Source organism: Hyaena hyaena, unplaced genomic scaffold (assembly GCF_003009895.1).
Source record: "Hyaena hyaena isolate Hyena2069 unplaced genomic scaffold, ASM300989v1 scaffold_330, whole genome shotgun sequence".
NCBI lineage: Eukaryota > Metazoa > Chordata > Mammalia > Carnivora > Hyaenidae > Hyaena > Hyaena hyaena.
The window spans coordinates 1,314,660-1,331,320 of NW_024080961.1; the positions used below are offsets into that span (position 1 = coordinate 1,314,660).

General features: G+C 40.8%; 1 protein-coding gene across 5 annotated transcripts in view; it reads left to right on the top strand.

Moving 5' to 3' along the window:
• Positions 1–16,555, top strand: part of PHTF1 (putative homeodomain transcription factor 1) — a 59,106-nt gene extending 42,551 nt beyond the window's left edge. For 3 of the 5 annotated variants that reach the window (XM_039249113.1, XM_039249109.1, XM_039249110.1), the window contains 12 exons: positions 1,632–1,791; positions 2,678–2,851; positions 2,957–3,046; positions 4,019–4,240; positions 6,694–6,822; positions 7,232–7,504; positions 8,249–8,380; positions 8,860–8,946; positions 13,687–13,842; positions 14,853–14,948; positions 15,379–15,504; positions 16,075–16,555. In XM_039249113.1, the coding sequence (XP_039105044.1) occupies positions 1,632–1,791; positions 2,678–2,851; positions 2,957–3,046; positions 4,019–4,240; positions 6,694–6,822; positions 7,232–7,504; positions 8,249–8,380; positions 8,860–8,946; positions 13,687–13,842; positions 14,853–14,948; positions 15,379–15,504; positions 16,075–16,095 (1,666 nt within the window). In that variant the 3' untranslated portion in view covers positions 16,096–16,555. The remainder of the gene's footprint in view (positions 1–1,631; positions 1,792–2,677; positions 2,852–2,956; positions 3,047–4,018; positions 4,241–6,693; positions 6,823–7,231; positions 7,505–8,248; positions 8,381–8,859; positions 8,947–13,686; positions 13,843–14,852; positions 14,949–15,378; positions 15,505–16,074) is intronic. The other 2 variants (XM_039249112.1, XM_039249111.1) reach the window with 2 other exon arrangements.
• The last annotated feature ends 106 nt before the right edge of the window (positions 16,556–16,661 follow it).

A 16,661-nucleotide genomic window follows, 5' to 3' on the forward strand; every position in this document is an offset into this window, starting at 1 on the left:
TTAATGATTCTGACTCAGAAACCAAGTTCTTTTGCAGTTCTTTTTTTTTTTTTTTAATGTTTCTTTATGTTTGAGAGAGAGCCACACACGTACACAGAGTGTGAGCAGGGCACGGGAGGGGCAGAGAGAGGGAGACACAGAAGCAGCTCCAGGCTCTGAGCTGTCAGCACAGAGCCTGACACGGGGTTCAAACTCACGAGTTACGAGATCATGACCTGAGCCGAAGTTGACGCTCAACTGACTGAGCCACCCAGGCACCCCTTGCAGTTCTTTTTTTGAAGATAAAGTACACATTTCCCCCACTTTCCAAAAGCAGAGTGTTCTCTGAAAGCTTTCATGGGCCCAAATGGAATAAAGTGAAGAAGCAATTACCATTAATTTCTGCAGAAAAACTTTTGAGCCTTCTCGGACCCCCTAAAAATAGTCTCTCTCAGGCTTTTCTGATACCTTAGGACACATCTTGCTAATGGATTGAGACAAAGCACAGAAGCTCACAGACACAGTTCAAAGCTCTGGAGGCTTGATGCTGAGTGTAGTTCCCAGCGAAGGAGTGCTAAGGGGCCACTCTGTGGCTGGAGGGTGGCAGGAGGGCAGCTGGCGCGCGCTGCTCGTGTACCGGCTCACTGTGAAACAATGCTGAGTGGGAGTTTCACTTTACACCTTTTTTCGTAAAAGCAAAAATCCTCCTCAGGTTTCTTTTGGTTAACATGGCAGGTATTAACGGAAGCCTTCCATAAGTGCTAAATGATGCAATGTAAACTTTTGAGAAGCAGAGGGCACCTGTATATTCCCATACTTTTCTAAGGACAGGTTACAGTCTTCAGTTGAAGTGTTTGGGTCTTTGTGCTGACCATTGTGCTGGGCACTGGAACCCTGTTCTCAGTGATTCTGCTGTCTAAATAGGAAGATAAGAGTATGATACCGTCACAGCGATGTAAAAATATTACAAGTGATTACGTGCTGACGAAAGGCTATGTAGTTGAGCGGACAGAGTCATTATTCAGGGGTGAAGAAGTCAGGAGAGTCCTGAAGGAGCTAAGAATTGCTGGGCCTTGAAGGACAGGTGAGGGGAAGACATTCTAAGAAGTGGCATAAACATGTGATGTGAGGTAGGCATTGGCACTGTGTTTGAGAGGGAAAATGCAGAAGACTGAACCTGCCTCCTTGTAAAACTGAAAACAGGAGGCTTACTCTCAAAATTAATTGTGTAATTAACTTGAGATAGCTATATTCTGGCTTCCTATACCCTTAGGCAAGCTGGAGCCTGAAAATAGGATGTCTGCATTTTCTTGGTTTCCAGAATATTATACAATTGACCTTGGGTAAAGGTGCCTGTAGACTTACTAATAACATAAATAGTTAATAAACATATATTGTGTATGTTATATGTATTACATACTGTATTCCTACAATAAAGTAAGGTAAAGAATAAGCCGTGTTCAGACAATCATAAGGAAGAGAAAATACATTTATAATACTGTCCTTTGGCTTTTGAGAAGTCCATGAATAAGTGGAACCCGCAGTTCAAACCCATGTTGTTCAAGGTCAGCTGTATTATATCCTTCAAAAGAAAGTGATTTCATGAAAGGTAGTTCATGCGAGTAATCTTTTCTTTACTTTTTTCAAATTAGAATTAAAAGAGTAAAATTAATATGTAACAAAGGGACTGAAACTGATAATGACCCAAGTTGTATGCATCCTATCATTAAGAAGAGACAGTGTCAACCAGAGATTCAAATGTGGCAAACAAAAGAGAAAGCAAAATTTTCAGATGGAGATAAATGCCATCGGGTAAGATTTAGATGAGTATTTACAGCAAGATGTTTTCTTTCCTGCATGAAATGTTCCTGTTCTTCGACCCTGCTAGAGATCCCAAATAGTTACTAATAGGTTTGTGTAATTTGTCCTAACAAATAAGTGAAACGTAAAACCACAGGACCTGAAAAGGCGAGCAACGCGAAGACTGTAGTTTATTCTTTTAATTTCTGGGACTAGACCTTGTTCTTTCATCAGCTACTGATCCCGCCCGAGGAGCAGGCTGGTGGGTGTCGTCAACAGATCAGTGTAGAGGCTCCTGTGTCCTATTCCAGAGATGCAGTGATAATATGGTGGTGTTTGGGAACCTATTTTCTAGGTTTAGCAGAGATGTTTCATCTCTAAAACTACACTTCATCTTATAGTCTTGAAAAATCTCATTTGTTTGACCATGACATTCAGTAATTACAAAAATAGCTCAGCTTTTTGAGTCATTTCTGCAACCAGGTGCTCTTCTCAGTGCTTACGTCTAGTAAGTCATCTAGTCATCTCAGCAGCTCTGTGAGAGTGGTTCTTTCATTATCATCCCTTTTCCTCTGAGGAAAAGGAGCCCCAGAGACTCGGTAACTTGCCTGAGGTTACACAGCCAGGAGGCCGAAGGGCTCTGATTCAGACTCAGCCTGTGCTTAACCTCAACACGATACCACCTCATTGGTTAGGCTGCTTAGAGCCAATAGAGTTCGGAAGTTTTCTTTACTGACACCAAGTAAGGTATAGGTTTGTTCAGTTTTGGTTTACCTTGACCATTTCTTAGTTTGTACCTGTTTTTGTTTGTGTTTTTTGGTTTGTTTGTTTTTACACGTGCAGCTCACTAGAGTATTATGGGCTGTCCCCTGGGGAGAAACTGCTGTTCTCTTTGTAGGAGGCTTTTAGGCATCTGGGTAATGGGATTTCAGATGACCTGTCAAGTGAGGAGGACGGTGAAGTGCGGACGCAGATGATGCTGTTGCGCAGGAGCGTGGAAGGGGCCTCCAGCGACAATGGCTGTGAAGTTAAGAATAGAAAGTCAATACTTTCTAGGCACCTAAACACTCAGGTAATTTCTAGTTTGTAAACGTATAGGCGTTACCTCCTAAAGCTCTGCATGCTAACCAGATATTTGACATGCTTTCCTGTTGTTTATTGGCTTGCTTCTCAGCAGGTAAAGAAAAGCACCACCAAGTGGTGTCACACTGCACGGGATTCAGATAGTCTGGCGGAATCAGAGTTTGAATCGGCAGCCTTCAGTCAGGTAATGTAGCCTTCTGAGAGGTCCTTGCTCAGGGTGTTTTCCCTACTGTGGTAACCTTACCCATGGCCTTTTTTGTTGGTTGTCCTGAAGTAGTGGTTGTATTTGCCTGGCCTCCCCTGCTGTGGGCTGCCCATCTACCTCCCTGGCTGCTCACCTCTTTTGTGGGGCTGTGCACGCCCAGAAAGAGAAGGGGCTCCATTTTACTGTGACTCCGATCTTAAAAGTGTCAGAGATAATCTGCTGCTCAGCAGGCAAGAGCCTTCTCCATCCCCCGGGGACAAGAAGGCTCCCTCCTCTTTACTTGGGGTACAGAGTTTATCCATAAGTCTCACTGCTTTGTCAGAGGCCCTGATGCTGATGCAGACAGAGTTTTGAGAAAGGACCCCTGAGAGAGGGGAGCAGCGGATCATGGCGCAGCGGATAGGCATGTTGCACGTCACACATGTTATAATTCAGAAGTGAACGGGGCCGGTGGGGGGAGCTGGGCTTTGTTCTGATTGACCAGGCAGTTGGGGGCGTGGGGAAGTGTTCGTGTGTGTTTGTGCTGCAGGAGAGCCGACTGGCAGCCTGGGCTCAGCCTCACCATCCTTTCCGTGGCTGGCTGGGCCCCAGGGCGTGACCAGGTCTGCAGTCACGCTCGCCACGGGCAGAGTAGGGGACACTTGGGAATGTCAGAAGGCTCAGCCACACCTTTCTGGGGCACTTCAGTCGAAGGTTCTCATGGTTTGACAATGAGTTCTTAGAGTTTTAAAGCCCCGCTTGTTAGAGTCCCACAGGGTTCAACATTTATACATTAAAATGTATTCTTGTTACGTGAAGCCTTAAGAACAGACCAGTCTGTGGGGGTCGACTTATGGGAGCTTGCCAGCCGTCACCACAGATAACTTGTTTTAATTTTATTTCAGATACGTGGTTGTTCTTAAACATGGATGAAACAAATATATAGTTTTGGTGTTCTGTTTTCCTTTGAAGGGCTCTCGGTCTGGCGTGAGCGGAGGCTCCCGAAGCCTGACCATGTCCAGGAGAGACTCCGAAAGCACCCGGCACGACTCAGAGACCGAGGACATGCTGTGGGACGACCTGCTGCATGGCCCAGAGTGCCGGTCGTCTGCCACCAGTGACAGCGAGGGGACCCGTGTGGACGCTCTCCACTCAGGGGCCAAGCGTGGCCCCAGAGAAGACGTGTTTCAGCAGGTCCGTAAAGGTGATGGTAGCCAGTACTTCCTGTGTACCTCCATGTGCCAGGGACCGTGCTTCTCACTTGGCTTTACGACAGGCAAACAAGGTAGATACCATTATCATCCCTAACGCAGAGACAAGGAAATCGAGTGCAATTTGTAAGTGAAGATGTTGGCATTAGAACTCAGGGGCAAGTACTCCAGAATTGTCCTCACCCGAATTGTTCTTCATAACACTCTTTCTCCTTATTTTCCTGAGAATCATCCTTAACATTCATTTTATGTGAGCAAAGCATTGTTCAAATGGTACATCAGCCTCCTATTTTCAGAGACATCGCAGCGTCGTTTGTGAATTACAAAGAAATGGCGTTGCTTGCTTCTCTAGTGATGTATAAACCAAGTGATGCTTTTAGTTTTAGGCTTTATATTAATATCATAAAATCAGAGAGCCTGCAATTGGAGATTCCTTAGAAGGTATTTGAACCTTCCACCCAATGAAGGAATTCTCCCGTGGAAATAATAGTTATCCTTCTCGGTGCTGTTGTGATGCAGCTAATGAGATAATAGAAAGTGCTTGGCACAGTGTCCGGCAAAGGATAAGCACCCAATAAATGTTAGCATCAGTATAGTGTCTCCATCAGACGATCAGTGGCCTCTGCTTAAGTACTTCTGGAACCGGAATGATTGTTAACTTCACAAGAGAGCTTCCTCTGCTGCTGGGTAGACTGAATGGTGAAAAGGCGGTTCCCAGATCAACATTTCAGATGTTTGGGGACAGCGTATTTCTGTTGTTGGTTTCCACGGCGATTTATAGATCCTGGATGGTGGACATTCATTTGTTTAATCATTGCATTTCCTTGGTTCTGGGATACTATTGATTTAGGTTACACATTTTCATGAAAAAAAAAAAAGATTCATGAAATTACACAATTTTTAAAAACTACCCAGAAACAACATACATTTTCTCATTAAGGCTTTAAGCTTCTTTCTTTCAATTTTGCTGTCAAAGTTTGAATCTAAATATTCTTTACGTTTAGTCTGAAGATTCATCTAAATTATATGTAATTATACATATAAAGTATGTGTATTATGTATAATAAATTATACATAACCAGTAGTTATGTGTGACATTCTGATGACCTTGACCTTCTTTGCACTTTTGGGATTTTCAGTATAATTTTAAGGCACATATAAGCCTAATTAGGTAATATGAAACCATACCAAAAGGAAGTCCTCATTTCCCAATTGCCCTCTCCACGCTGTTCCTCTTTCACTCCCCATGGTTTGAATGCCACCACCGACCACCTAAGACAGAGACCTTGGAGAAGTTCCTTTTTTTCTTTTTTAATTTTTTAAAAAAGTTTATTTATTTTTGAGAGAGACAGAGACAGCATGAGTGGGGGAGGAGCAGAAAGAGAGGGAGTGAGAGAGAACCCCAAGCAGCCTCCACACCGCCAGCACAGAGCCCAATGTGGGGCTCAAACTCACTGAGCTGAAACCAAGAGCTGGATGCCTAATGGACTGAACTGTGCAGGGGTTCAGTATGTTCCTCTTTAGTATGTTCCTATTGTGTCCTCTTGACTCCACTGAAGAATATCTGTGTCTATCGACTTGTGTCTCCCCCGCTTGGGGTGGACTGTCATTGTCTGCTGTCTGGGTCATTGTAGCAGCGTCTGTGGGCTTGCTCCCTTTGTCTGCTTTTCCACCCTGCAGATGGAATGATGCCATTCTCCTTAATTGCTTCCCCCCACCCTAATTATTTGTTTCTGTTTCTTTTTTTTTTTTTAAGTTCATTTATTTATTTTGAGAGCATGAGTGGGGGATGAGTTGAGAGAGAGAGAGAGAAAGAGAATCCTGAGCAGGCTCTGCGCCAGTAGCACAGAGTCTGACACAGGGCTCGAACCCACGAACTGTGAGATCATGACCCGAACTAAAACCAAGAACCGGACACCTAACCTACTGAGCCATCAGGGACCCCTCTCCTCTTGAGCTTTCTATGCTTTTCTGTGTCCTGATTAGACCAGAGAAAGGCTTACTCCTCAGTTATTCATGCAACTTGTAAGGCCTATTAATAGCTCTTCTAGCTAACTTCCTGCTACCTCTAGTATAGTCATGCTGCTCTAGAAATACTTTTCTTCTTAACATTCCATGAAAACACCAAGCTTATCCTCGGTGTATATTTAGCAAGGGAAGCCAAGCCACCTTGGAGATCATGGAATCCTCCTTTCTGTAATTACAGAAGACATTTAGCTTCTCTCTAGGTAAGATAATGGCTTAGTGAAGAAAAAAGGACCAGAGATCAGCATCATGGAGGTGGTCATCGGTATCGAGCTGTGTGAAGGAGAGAATAGAAGGATGGATGAGGCCTGACCCTGGAAAACGGGGCCTGGGGGCTGGACAATGGGGAGAGAACCCGGCTGAGGAAAGAAAGAAGGGTGGATGAAGATAGTTTTACATTTTTCTTTTTAGAACCACTTATTCTGGCTTCAGAACTCAAGCCCTGCCTCTGATCGAGTCAGTGCAATAATCTGGGAAGGGAACGAGTGCAAAAAGACGGATATGTCCGTGTTGGAAATAAGTGGCATCATCATGAGCAGGGTAAGACCTCGGAAGTCTTCAGATTTTGCAAAAAACCTGTTTAATGATCAGCTATTTCATAGGATCTATTCAGTGATCGAAACACCGACTGCTTTTGAAACATGCAGATACATATTTTTAATTTTTATAGTTAGTATCTTTACTTGGTAGTATATACTTTTTTAGTTTTTACAAAGTTCTCTGTGAACGTGATCAGTTACTCAGGGTTACTCTACCCAGTGTTCCTGATCTCTTCTAAGCCTCCTTTGTAACAATCCAGGAGTCGTAAATCTGTACATCATCTTTATTTGTACTTCTTTTAGATTTGAAACATTTTGCTTTTAATAATCTAAATAGTACTTGATAAAAACTGCCTTACAATTCCATTTGACTGTGTAATCTCAATGTGACATTTTAAATTAATTCCCAGGTTAATGCGTATCAGCAAGGACTAGGTTATCAGATGCTGGGAAACGCCGTCACCATTGGATTAGCGTTTTTCCCTTTCTTACACCGACTTTTCCGGGAGAAGAGTTTTGACCAGCTAAAGTCTATTTCGGCTGAGGAGATCCTGACTCTCTTCTGCGGGGGACCGCTTGTTACACCTATGATTATTTTGTCTGTGATTAATTTTTTTGAACGATTGTGTCTTACATGGATTTTTTTTTTCATGATGTGTGTGGCAGAGAGAACGTATAAACAGGTCAGTAGACAATTAAGTGTCTCGCCCCTGCTTTTGCATGTGAGAGTCCACTGAGTTGTTTTGTTCTGTTGATTGGTTCTCTCTCCAGAAAGTAATGTGGACAGTGAGGGACTGACGGGCAAACTTTTGGTGTTTGTGGGTTTAACACTTGTGCTGTCGATTATTCACAAATGGCGTGTTGTAATCTGAAATTTCCCTGAGCTCATGGGCAGGAATAAGTGCCTTAGGCAGAGAGCGAGCTCTGCAGGCTGCACAGCACCTATGCCTCAGTGGGCCTTTGCACTTGTTTACCCATAACATATGTAGTGACTCTCAAAGTGAAAATGTTCTGTGGAAGAAACAAGTGAGAAATAAATGTATCGAGTTGGTAAGAATGAAGAATTGAAGACTTGATATACTGGTGAAGGGTGCAAAACATGTGATTTTGAGTGGAAATTTAATTTGGAACTAAACCAGAAATCTGATAAACAATTGTGTTTGTGAGACTGGGGATTCACAAAGGTCTCCAAAGAATATTTCTCGAAAATGTCAAGAGTGTACCATATATCAAAAGCATGTGTTACTATAGAATATGCTTTGGAAGCAACAGGATAATGAGCTGTTACCTTAGTCTAAGTGATCACTGATTAGAATGTCATCCGTTTATTTTTTATATGTTGGGAATATTGTTTACAATTATAAAAATATACTCTGAGACACACATGTATATTTTACTTTGTGACTTTTTTTTTTAACCGCCTCTAGAGATTTTTATTTGCAAAACTCTTCAGCCATATTACTTCTGCCAGGAAGGCTAGGAAGTATGAAATACCTCATTTCAGACTTAAAAAGGTGGAGAACATTAAGATATGGTTATCACTGCGCTCTTTTCTCAAGGTGAGTTTCATTTGATGATAGAATGTGTGCAGGAATATGCAGAAAACACGCTCACTGAGGTTTCTGGCAGCACATACTCAGTGGCCAGTGTGGTTAGTTCTGTGAATCAGTGGCTGACAGATGCCCTGGACACCGGGTTGGAAGTGATCTGTCTGCCAAGCTTAGGAAGGGAAAAGAAAATATAAATTCCTAGGGCAGAGTGAGAAATTGAAAATTGTCTCTTTTTCTGACTTTATGGAAAATACTCCAGCTGAAAATACATTAGTGAATAACTCACACCCGTAACTTGGAACACCATGAATTTCAATGCCTAAAGTTAAACACATCCAGAATATGTTAAAATCCTGTGCCAGAGACTTCTTATAAGCCTTTATTTTCACATTGATGTTGTAAGCCTCAGTGTGAGTGATTTGAGGGCCATTGCTGTCTCTGTGTGTAATCTTAAATATTAACATCAACCTATATGTCTCACTCCACAGAGACGGGGTCCACAGCGCTCAGTTGATGTTGTTGTGTCTTCAGTCTTCTTACTGACCCTTTCCATTGCCTTCATTTGTTGTGCCCAGGTAACCATTTCATATCTATTGTAATGGAAAATGGAAATTCTAATAAGGTTCACTGTCTGTTTCAGACCCGTGTGTGTCTGTGTGTGTGTGCACGTGCGCGCATATGTGTAACAAACATTTATTTCTCAGGATCAAGGCACCATCATGCTACTTTGAATGCTTAATTTTACTTACTTTTGAAATGAGAATAAAGGAATTGAATCTTTTAAGACTCTAAGATGATTCTAATTTAATTTTAGTTGGCAGGTTTTGACTGATGATAAAGCTATCACACCACGAGGGTTACAAAATAGTGATTTTTTAAAATGTTTTATTTATTTCTGAGAGAGAGAGACAGACAACGTGAGCAGGGGAGGGTCAGAGAGAGAGGGAGACACAGAATCTGAAGCAGGCTCCAGGCTCTGAGCTAGCTGTCAGCACAGAGCTTGATGTGGGGTCCGAACCCACAAACTGTGAGATCATGACCTGAGCCGAAGTTGGATGCTCAACTGACTGAGCCACCAGGCACCCCTAAAATAGTGATTTTTCTAACACCATCTTTCCTTCCGCATTTGTTAGTTGTCACTCTATGGTTGACCTTTCCTTTTTTTTTCTTTCTTTCATTATGGACTCATAAATTCTGGTTTTTATCCAACAGATTACAGTCTATTACTCTGTTTGTTTTGATGTCTAAATTGTCCCAGATTTGGTCAGTGGGAGACCCTTGAAGCCCCCTTCTGTATACGTTTGACGGGTCTTTGTACCTTTTCTTTGGGTGGGTCAGTGGGGACTTCTGTGCTTTCTTCATTATAAGAAGTTATAGCTTTATCTTGTAGTGTTTCATTTATTGAGTTTTAACTTCATTCTACTGTGTTCAGAGAACATGAATGTCTTTACTCCTTTGAAATTTGTAGAGGCTTGCTTTATTATCTGGCATATGGTCAGTTTCATTATATCTCCATCAGCACTTTGAAAGAGCTTGTATTCTGTTGTCTTGGGGGGCAATGTCCCCCCTAGGTAAATTAGTCCAAGTTTATTAGTTGCATTGCTTGCATTGTCTGTATCCTTACTCATGTTTTTGGTCTGCTTATTCAGTCAACCATTGACAGAGGTGTGTTCACGTCTATTGTGATGGTGGATTTCTTTTTTCTTCCTTTTATTTCTGTCAATTTTTATTTCATATATTTTGAAGCTGACTTTTATGACTTTTATGACCTTTATAGTTATTCTTTTTCTCAATCCAGCACCATATGTTGCATTCACTTGTCAGGTCTCTTTAGTTGTCAGTGTTGTCTTTTTTTTTGTTTTTGTTTTTGTTTTTTTAAGTAGGCTGCACACCCTAGTAGCATGGAGCCCAACAAAGGGCTCAACTCATGACCCTGAGAGCAAGACCAGAGCTGAGATCAAGAGCAGATGCCTAACCAACTGAGCCATCAGGCACCCCTCTTTAGTCTTCTTTAACCTGGAAAAGTGTCAGACTTTTCTTATCTTTCATGACCTTATGAAATGTCTCTGAGTCTAATGTTTCTTAACTTAAAGTCTACTCTATTTGATATTAATTTAACCATACCACCTATCTTTTTGTCGGAGGCCGCGCCGGCTCTGACAGGTCCAGGGGTCCCTGAAGGATGCATGGTGTCGGCGAAAGAGAATGAGAGAGCCCCGAGATTCTTTCTGATCACCAGGCAGGCATCTCTGTCCTGTCGGTTTTTGTATCTTTATTTAAAGGTTCAGCAACAAGATGAAGTCATAGAAAGGAATTTCTTACACTGGTAGGCCTTTTGTGATATCAATTACAGAATTATTTCGACCAAGGAAGTAACAGAATGCTCTTAGTGAAAAACAGCATAACATACAAGTTAAATTGTATATAGATAAGCTAGGAGTTATTCTGTCTGGTTCTCAAGAAGATAAATGTTTCTGAATTGGTTTATTTGTGGAAACTAACATGGGGGCCCTAAATGTGTCAATCTTTGTACCTGGGTTTATGTTTTAGCTACTCTTATCTATCCTCATCCCAGTTGCCAGTGTAAGGGAGGGTGTTTGTGGAATGCAGGCCTTGAGGAAGGGACTGCCATGCTTCACCAATTAGCAAAGATATATGTAGTAGCTATGTTCTGCTCTTAACCCCAAAATAGGCTCTTTGTCTCGGGGCCAGGCTCAATTGTAACTCTTGTGTTCTTAACCCCCTCTATTATCTAAGCCTTGGGTCTGTAAGGCCAATAGGAAAAGCCTTTTGACAACGCCCATAGAGCTTTCATCTAAAGTCTCTTTTGTAAAGGCAGGAATATGCTTTTCCTTATGAGGTATCTGTATTCAGAATATGGGTCTGATATGGAATATTGGGAGGCCTGGTCAATACCAGCAGGCTTATATCCAACATGAGCTAATGGTAGCAGAAGGAGATACCAGTTTTCATTTCTCATGGGAGGAGCTGCAAACAATGTCACTTCCTTGCCGTGATTGCCATCCAGAGAGGCCGGTTCGGCTCCCAGCATCTTTTGATTAGTTTCTGCATATTATATCTTTGTGCACCCTTTCATTTATTTTGTCTTCATATTTTAGTCATGCCTCCTGTAATCAGCGTATCCTTTTATTTGGTTGTTCCTTAATCTAGGTTCACAGTCTTAGTGGTTTAGATTGTCTGGCTCATTTACATTTAATGTAATTACCACAAATACAAATATTGTTTAGTTCCTATTTGGTCTACCTGTTAATTTTCCTTTTTCTCTCCTTTCTTGGCATCTTTTACTAATCAAGTATTCTGTAATAATTCCATTTAATCCTGTCTGTTAATTTGTTATATGTTCTTTCACTACTTGTCTTATATATTGTTACCTCAGAGATTATAACATACATCATTAGCTTAGTATAGTCTAATAAATTATCAGTTTCTGCTTCCTTGATAGTGCTAGGACCTTAGAACACTTTATCTCATTTATCCATTCACCCATTATTAGTATCCTTAATTAAAATTTTATACATATTTTGTTTTATTTATTTTATTTATTTCTTTAAGTAGGCTCCGTGTACAACCCGGGGCTCAAATTCACAACCCTGAAATCAAGAGTTGCGTGCTCTACTGACTGATCTTGCCAGGCACCCCAAATTTTACATATGTTTTAAACCCACAAGATGTGATGATTATGTTTTGTATTCAGTTATTCATTTATATTTACCTACATATTTACCCTTTTCATCACTTTTCATTAGGTCTTGCATTTCTGTGCTTTTTTCCGTGACTTTTTTCTTCCTGTTTGAAGAATCTGTTTGGTTATGAATTCTCTTCTGATGTATTTGAAAATGTCTTTTATCACTTTCTTGTTTAAAGGATGTTTTCACTGAGTCTACATTTCTGGGTTCCCAGTTACTTTCAATACCTTTAGGATGCTGTTACCTTCTGATTTCCATGTTTTATCTTGAGAAGTCAGCTGTTAGTCTTATTTGCCGCTTTTTAAAGTTAATGTCCTTTTTCTCTGGCTGTTTTATTTTTAATTTCCTTTCTTTTCTTTCAAATCTTTAAGTGTTCTGAAAGAGAGAGAGCGAGCGAGAGCAAGAGCGTGCGCATGTGTGGGAGTGGCAGAGAGAGAATGCCAAGCAGGCTCTGCACCATCGGTGCTGAGCCCAACATGGGATTCGAACTCATGAACCATGAGATCATGAGCTGAGCCAAAACTGAGTGCTGGATGGTTAACCGACCCAGACACCCAGGCACCCCTTCTCTGGCTGATTTTAAGAGTTTTTCTTTGTGTTTGGTTTTACAGCCATTTGGCTGTGGTTTGTGTGTTATATTTTGTCACACAACAAACCAGGCTGCTGAAGGGGCGGGCCCAAGTTGCTACCGTTGTTACTTTCCTCCCCTAGTTGTAACTGATTGGCAGGGCTGCACACCTGACCCTGACTAAGCTAAATGTGTTCCCTCTTTTAGAAATTAGGACTGAAAATCCGAGATACCAGTGGTGGCCTTTGGAGAAGAGAGGGTCAGTAGGGGTCAGTGGGGCCAGTGGGGTGTCATGAGAAACCAAAGCTGGAGCAAGCCAGAGTTGCAGGGAGCAGCAGCAAGCGTCATGCAGAGCCACAGAATTCACTAAGAGGAGTGGAGATGGCAGCCCAAATGGCCCTTGAGCAAGAGAGAGAGGGAAGCTGCGCCGTGATTTCCTGCTTTCCAAAGGCTGGTATTTTGTTTCCATGAGGAGCCTCTGTCTATTTTCCAGCATGTTCCATTTTACCCTGGGCTGGCTTGAGTAGATTTCAAAAAAAATAAAAACAAAAACCTTTACCAGGAAACTTGACACATAATAGGTATTTGATAAATGGTTGCTGCTGCTGCTGTGTTATTTGGATCCTAAAATGGAGTCAAGAATTGACCCTCGGGGTTTTCGAGTCAGGCCAGTAGAATGAGCCACATGTTTCAGGAAGGCCTACTAGCCATAATACAAATTTAACAGTTTGAAAAACGGTCACCATACACTTCTGAGTGGGCACATGAGTGGTTCGAAGGTGGTGATGTGTTTGTCTTATGTCTTCCCCCTTTGTTACTTTCAGACTTTTGCTGTCTTTTATGCCAAGGGAAAAGATCTAGGAAACCCAGAGAAATAGGTAGTGATTAGTTAAATAGATAAGACTTTATATGAGTGTTAAAATTCTTCTGCTTTGAGTATAAAACATTGGTAACTTGTAAATCTTTTTGTTAGAGTAAAGGAGTAATTATGGATTTTGAGGCAAAAGAAAAACTTAACTTTTTGTCGGTCCTCTGTATAGGTTCTACAAGGGCATAAAACTTTCCTGAATGATGCTTATAATTGGGAGTTTTTGATCTGGGAAACAGCTTTACTACTTTTCTTACTGCGTCTGGCCTCATTGGGGTCTGAAACCAATAAGAAATACAGCAATGTTTCAATATTACTTACGGAACAGGTAACGGCTGGTCCTCGTCAGTGTCATTCTGTGGTTAGAGATGGTGTTGTAAGATCTGTGTGGAAGATTCAGGGTTGAGTCTAGACTGGGCACTTTCTAGCTATGTGAACTTACAGGTGACTTTGCTACTATATAATTGTTTCCTCCTTATAAAATTAGGGTTCTAATCTTCCCCACTTGCTCCCAGGATTGTAATAACTAAAAATCTAATGGATTGAAAGTATTTTGTAGATTATAAAGTTATCTTTATTGTTGTTAACTGAGCATGCTTTTAATCTTATATTCTACAGCAAGTATTAGATCTTTATATTACTTGTCATTCAGACATGTTTGTAATAAGCTCTTGAATTTCTTCTGTATCAGACATAGCATACATACAAAGTTTAGAAAATACTTGCTCTTTATTATGGGAAGAGATATTAAGACTGGGAAATGTTTCTTATAAAGACAGAGTAGTATAAAGGGTGTTTTGTTTGTTTTTGTTTTGTTTTTGATTTCCTGGTTATCCATAAGTTTTACGTAAATACATTTGGTATCATTAGGTTTTCTTTTTTTGCCTGAGAATTATAGTGAGGAATACCTCCTCTAAGAGAAAAGATAAGGAATTAGCAAGTTAAAGCAGCTATCTTCTTACATCCGATTAATGTTTAATGAGGATGTTAGATTATATGGGGGAGGGGGTCACCAAAATAAGTAAGTAGAGATTTTCAACTTAAGAAGTTCAGATGTTAATTGTTATGTTATAATTAACATACTTTTAATTGTTTTGATATTTAAATTGCTTCTTTTTTTTTTTTTAATTCACTAACTGGCTTTTCTTTGTCAGATATGGCTGATTGGGCTGGAGAGTAGGGATGTGACATGTGTTCTGTAAAAATAACTGCAGGAATTTTCAAATTCATTTTATTTGAAAATATTACTTTCGAGTCTGCCAGACTTAATGCAGTGTGTATATATATATATATTTTTTTTTCTGTGACATTTGCCTTAACCTCTTTTTTTCCCCTTAGATTAATTTATATCTTAAGATGGAAAAAAAGCCAAATAAGAAAGAACAGCTTACTCTAGTAAATAATGTATTAAAGCTGTCCACCAAGTTATTGAAAGTAAGTAATATCCTGTGATCTACTTTAACTAGCACTTAAATCAATGCTGTACTTATTGGAGAATACCCTAGTAACAGATGATTGTTCGGCTGTGTACATTCACAATGCCAACTTGATAGTGTTGGGTTACTGACTATTGTAAGAAAAAATTTCCTGTCTTATTACCCAGGTTCTGATGACTGCTGATACCTGTCACCTTTTTCACATTATATTTTACAAAAAATCACAACATACTGCTTGAACCCACCTTTCGTGGAAAAGTAGTGTGAGCCCATGATGTTGGGGATGCAATGGAAGTGGAAGCAGCTGTGGAACATGAAGGAAGGCCTTACACATGAATCCTTACCCAAGACCTAAACACAGCTCAGAAACCACTGGTGGTCATTGATAGGCCATGTATTTCATCTCCATTCTTTCGTGTTTTTTGTAGGAGTTGGACACACCATTTAGACTTTATGGACTGACAATGAATCCCTTAATCTACAATATCACGCGAGTAGTTATCCTTTCTGCTGTCTCAGGTGTTATAAGTGATCTTCTAGGATTTAATATAAGAGTAAGTGTGACTAGTACTCTGTGGCGTCTGCCTTCGTCCCACAAATTACCAAATATAGTAATCCTTGCTCTTCACACTGTGAGTGAGTGAGTGTGTGTGTGTGTGTGTGTGTGTGAGAGAGAGAGAGAGAGAGAGACAAAGACAGAGACAGAGAGACAGAGACTAAGGGACTGGCATGGAAATAGCTCTTCAGGTAAAGAAATACACATTTTGATGGTGGTGCACAGGCTTCTTAGCTTAGGTTTTCTCATTTGACACAAGTACAGTAGACTGTGCTCTTGGACGGAACGAAAAATCAAGTTTGAATGTCATGTTAACCTAATAGTGTGGGCTGGGGAAGGATCTGCCTCTGAGAGACAGAATAAATGCAAACCCAAAACCCATGAACGGCAGTATGTCATTTTTGACCCTGGGAATTGTTAGACGTTTCTCCTCCGTGGTGTTCTAGAGTTGCTATCGTTCTTCTGAGGTGAAGAACGATATGACTTGGTTCATAGTCATGGATGTGGACCTGTAACCCCCAACTGTTTGTCTTAAAACTAACTTCTTTTGGTGATTTTCTTTTCTTAGCTGTGGAAAATTAAGTCATAAGCTGAGTCACGTGCCTGGACTGTCTCCTCGCTGGCACCTGTACTTCCCCATTAAGGAAGGAGATGGCTGCAGAGACCCTGAGATGCCTACCTGCTTGTTCACGCTCAGAGGTGCCCTCAGCTCTGCCCAACCTTATGAATGGTATTTTCAGAGGAACAAATCCTTTTCCAACTGGGCACACATGCCAAAAGCTGTATTCTCATGGATTTCAAACAATACGAATAGTCAGGAGACTAAAGATCATGTGTTATGGTAACATACGGGCAGCTTTCTAAGCTAGGAAATTGATTTTGGGCATTTCATTGCTGTGACAGTTATATTTACTGCAACTAGTCTTTTGGTTACTATGGTAGATGCCCAGAGCATGAAGAAATGATCCTCTATTGGAAGTGGCAAATTCAGTACTTTTTTTTTCTTGGAGATTTCTTTTCTCTAACAAAGAGAAATCAAATTGAAACTATTTTAGGTTGAATCCAAATAAAAATAACTTTATTGGAGAATTTCAGTTTCTAGGGTTTTTTTGTTGTGGCAGAAAAAAAGAAAAACCTTTTAAACTGTGAGTTTCT